We start from the raw sequence: 5000 nt of genomic DNA, 5'->3' as shown, positions 1-5000 counted from the left end.
CACACACACACACACACACACACACACACACACACACACACACACACACACACACACACACACACACACACACACACACACACACACACACACAGCAGATGTCCCCTTACCTCCATGGCGAGTGCTGCTGTCTGCTGGTCGTAGTGGTTCAGGAGGTTTGGCATGAACGTGTTGTTGTATGGCAGCTCCTGACACATACGGAGACCGATCGGCTCACACGTGAAACTACTGTGGCTCTGGAGAAGGGAAAAGCAAATAAATTATTATTATTACAAAATATAGTTAAATATATATAAAATATAGTTATAAAAATGTATTTTTTATAATATATTATTATTATTATTATTATTACTATTATTATTATTAATAATAATAATAATAATAATAATAATAATAATAATAATAATAATAATAAAAATAATATATTATAAAAAAATAATTACATTTTTATAACTGCATGTTTTATATTTTATAACTTAATAATTTTATATTTTAGCGCAGCACAGGTGTCATACGCAGGTCGATGGGCTCACAGGAGAAACTGCTCTGGCTCTAGAGAAGGAAAAGGCAAATAAATTACATTATTAAACTTCATGTTTTATATTTTATAGCTTAATAACTTCATATTTTAGCCCAATGCATGTGTGACGCATGCAAAGGCCGATGGGCGCTCTAGACAAGGAAAAGACAAATTAATTATATTTTTAAACTTCATGTTTTATATTTTATAGCTTTATAATTTCATATTTTAGCACAGCACAGGTGTCATACGAAGGCCAATGGGCTCACACGTGAAGCTACTGTGACTCTGGAGAAGGAAAAGGCAACTTAATTACATATTTATAACTTTATGTTTCATATTTTACAACTTAATAACTTGTCGCTATGTATGCCACATTTTAGTACAGCGCATGTGTCATACGCAGGCCGATGGCCTCACACGAGAAACTTTAAACAATTAGAATAAGTTTGAATCAGTTAAAATATTAAAAATATTAAAATCCAAAGTTAATAATAATCTACCTGGGCGGCTTCCAGGTGAATGGCACTGCCAACGCGTCCTCCGAGCACCACCACGCCAAGCAGCAACGTCCACAGGTGAGTCAGACTTAGACGGGGTGATGGCAACGTAGACACAGGTAAGTTCCGGTGGGGGGCACTACCAATGCTGCCAACGCTTCCAAGCACAAACGTCCACAGGTGAGTCAGACTTAGACGGGGCGATGCCAACCTGGACACAGGTAAGTTCCGATAGGAGGCACTGCCAACCCTTCTGCCAACGCTGCCGACACTGCCGCCAAGCACTAACTTCCACAGGTGAGTCAGACTTAGACGGGGCGGTGCCAACGTAGACACAAGTAAGTTCCGATAGGAGGCACCGCCAACCCTTCTGCAGCCCAGCGTGAGCAGCAGCAGTAGCAGTAGTCCCAACAGGTGAGTGAAGTAGAGATGGGGCGGTGCCCACGTAGACACAGGTAAGTTCCGGTAGAGGGCACTGCCAGCGCTGCTGCCGCCAAGCACCAACATCCACAAATGAGTGAAGTAGAGATGGGGCGGTGCCAACGTGGGCACAGGTAACCCAAGGGGGATGGCACTGCCACATAATATTAGCAGCAGTAGCAGCCCCAGGCACAGTGCCAACGTCCAGAGACGAGGCAAACGCAGTCGCAAACATGGCAGTGCCAACGCAGACGCAGACGCAGACGGAGATCCTGGCGCAGGGCATGGCAGTGCCGACACTGGTGCCGACGCAGATGGTGTCATAGATCCTGGCACAGGGCAGGGCAGTGCCAACGCACACGCAGATACAGACGGAGACGGAGATCCTGGCGCAGGGCATGGCAGTGCCGAGGCAGCAACAGACTCAGACGCAGCAGCAGCTGGCGTAAGGCATGGCAGTGCCGACGCCGATGGTGCAGAAACTGACTCCAACGCAGATCCTGCCGTAAGGCATGGCAGTGTTGACGCCGATGGTGCAGACGCAGACTCAGATCCTGGCACAGGACAGGGCAGCGACGACGCAGATGTTGCCATAGTCACAGATCCTGACGCAGCAGCTGGCGCAGGGCTTGGCAGTGCCGAGACAGAAACTGACTCCGACGAAGCAGCAGCTGGCGTAAGGCATGGCAGCGACGACACTGGTGCAGACACAGACGCAGATGGTGTCATAGATCCTGGCGTACGACAGGGAAGTGCCAACGCAGAAACAGACTCCGACGCAGCAGCTGGCGCAGGGCATGGCAGTACCGACGCCGATGGTGCCGCAGTCACTGGCGTACGACAGGGCAGTGACGACACTGGTGCCATAGTCACTGGTGTAAGGCATGGCAGCGACGACACTGGTGCCATAGTCACTGGTGTAAGGCATGGCAGCGACGACGGCGATGGTGCAGAGACAGACGCAGACACAGGTCCTGGCGTAGGGCATGGCAGTACCGACGCCGATGGTGCCATAGTCACTGGCGTAGGGTGGGGCAGTGCCAACGCCGAAACAGACTCCGACGCAGATCCTGACGCAGGGCACGGCAGCGAAGCCGCCGATGGTGCAGAGACAGACACCGATCCTGGTGTACGACAGGGCAGTGCCAACGCCGATGGGGCCATAGTCACTGGCGTAGTAGGGTCACACTCCCCGTAAATGGCAATGCCAGCTCCGTGCCCCCGCTCTGGGCTGCTGTTAGGGGCAGCTATCCAGGAATACATCCTTGAGGAGAGGGGGGGGCTGAGGAGGAGGAGGGGGGGGCGTGGGCTACTTCATGGGCACCAGGAGGGGGCTGGGGGATAAAAGGTGGCAAGAGGGGTGGAAGGGTTAATCTTTACACGTGTGTGTGTGTGTGTGTGTGTGTGTGTGTGTGTGTGTGTGTGTGTGTGTGTGTGTGTGTGTGTGTGTGTGTGTGGTGGATGGGAGGGGTGGTGGCAAGCGTGTGTGTGTGTGTGTGTGTGTGTGTGTGTGCGTGGTGGATGGGAGGGGTGGTGTGGTGCTGCTGACAGCAAGTGCAGACAGGAGTGCAAGGGTTAATCCTTCCACATCCTCCACGGCGTGTGTGTGTGTGTGTGTGTGTGTGTGTGTGTGTGTGTGTGTGTGTGTGTGTGTGTGTGTGGGTGTGGGTGTGTGTGTGGGTGTGGCAAGGGGGGGGGTCACAGCAGTGGTAGCAGGAGAGGTGTGGGGGCTAGTTCTCTCCACAGCGTGTGTGTGTGTGTGTGTGTGTGTGTGTGTGTGTGTGTGTGTGTGTGTGGGGCTGGGGGGTTACAGAATCAGTACAGTTAGGGGGGGTGTGGGGGGGTGTCACGGTGTCATTAACGATGACAGCGACGGCAGAAAGGGGCACACGGGGGGGACAGATAATCCCCTTCTCATCCAAGGGCTCCCCGGACGCCTGTGTGTGTGTGTGTGTGTGTGTGCGTGTGTGTGTGTGTGTGTGTGTAGGGGTGGGGGGTGTTACACAGCGCTTCAGGCCCTCTATAGGGAGTCTCGGCTGGGGTCGGGGGGTGGGGGGTGGGGGGGTCTCGACACCCCTTCCTCTCCCCTGGAGAACGCAGAATGTCTGGGGCACCGCCTCTCTCTCTCTCTCTCTCTCTCTCTATTTTGCCCTCTCCTTCGCTCGCTCACTCACTCACTCACTCGCTCGCTCACTCACTCACTCTCTCTTTCTCTCTCCCTCTGAGTCATTCTCTCTTTCACTCTCTCTCTCTTTCACTCTCTCTCATTGTCTTCTTCTCTTCCCTCCTTATGTCGCTCTATCCCTCTCTCTCTTTCTCTCTCTCTTTTCCTCTTCTGTCCCTTTACTCTGTCTTTCGCTCTCCTTCTCTCTCTTTCACCGTCTCTCACTTTCTCCTTCCCTCCCTCCCTCTCTCTCTCTCTCTCTCCTCCCGTCTTGGCAGGCGTGTCTTGTTAGGGTCTCTCTCCTTTCCTCTGTCTCTTACTCTGTCTTTTCACTCTCTCTAATTCTCTCTCTCCTTCTCTCTCTCCTTCTCCCTCTCTCTCTCTTTCCTCCTGTCTTGGCAGGCGTGTCTTGTTTGGGTCGGTGCCCGCTGTGAGACTTTGATCTGTGGGCCAAACGCCACTCCCACCCCCCGTCACCCCAACGTTACCCCCTCGCCCAACTCCTACACCCCAACGCCACTCCGCCACCCCGCTTCACCCCAAACGCCAATGTCAACGCTCAGCCCCAACGCCACGTTACCCCCTCGCCCCCCTCTTTCACCACAACGTTACCCCCTCTCCCTCCAATGCCGCCCCCCTCTACTGATCTGTCTTCACCTTCACGCTACACCACCTCCGTCAGCACAGGAGCTTGGGGGGCAGGGAGGAGTGTCTCCAGCACTGCACGGCTCTCACACACACACACACTGCACAGCTCACACACACACTGCACGGCTCGGCACGCGGCACAGGTGCGTCCTCTCCTCTTCTCCACACCACACAGTATGGAACAGGTGCACTCGCTTCTCCACAGACCTGGGAAAGGAGCAACACAAAAACGCCAGTTCACTGTGTGTGTGGGTGTGTGTGTGTGTGTGTGTGTGTGTGTGTGTGTGTTTTGCGTTTCTGTGTGTGTGTGTGTGTGTGTTTTGCGTTTCAATGTGTGTGTGTGTGTGTTTTGCGTTTCAGTGTGTGTTTTGCGCTTCAGTGTGTGTGTGTGTGTGTGTGTGTGTGTGTGTGTGTGTGTGTGTGTGTGTGTGTGTGTGCTATTGAAAAATGCCATGTTCCTGCTGGATCTCATCTCATCTAGAGTTTAGATATGGCTGCAGCCTAGGGTGCTGGCTGAGGTGCTGGCTTCCTGAGCATATACATGTTAAAGAAAATGAAAAGAATGCCGCACACTCTGCTCCATGTTTTAATGGTGAAGTGACGTAAGTTTGAAGAAGGCCAGACGGCCGAAACGTCACTTCACCAGTAAAACATGGAGCAGAGTGTGCGGCATTCTTTTCATTTTCTTTAACACTGCATGAAAAACTGTCTTGATTTTGATGTCTGCTCACATTTTCAGAATGTTGCC

At 52.1% G+C, this 5000-nt stretch overlaps 1 protein-coding gene across 1 annotated transcript in view; it reads right to left on the bottom strand.

Annotated features, from left to right (window-relative positions):
* Positions 1–1549, bottom strand: part of LOC134443532 (frizzled-3-like) — an 88115-nt gene extending 86566 nt beyond the window's left edge. The window contains exons 1-2 of the mRNA XM_063193295.1: positions 1024–1549; positions 111–236 (exon numbers count right to left, since the gene is read on the bottom strand). Of these exons, the coding sequence (XP_063049365.1) occupies positions 111–236; positions 1024–1527 (630 nt within the window). The 5' untranslated portion in view covers positions 1528–1549. The remainder of the gene's footprint in view (positions 1–110; positions 237–1023) is intronic.
* Positions 1550–5000: the final 3451 nt, after the last annotated feature.

Source organism: Engraulis encrasicolus, unplaced genomic scaffold (genome assembly GCF_034702125.1).
Source record: "Engraulis encrasicolus isolate BLACKSEA-1 unplaced genomic scaffold, IST_EnEncr_1.0 scaffold_33_np1212, whole genome shotgun sequence".
NCBI lineage: Eukaryota > Metazoa > Chordata > Actinopteri > Clupeiformes > Engraulidae > Engraulis > Engraulis encrasicolus.
This window is presented reverse-complemented; position numbering and strand designations above follow the sequence as displayed.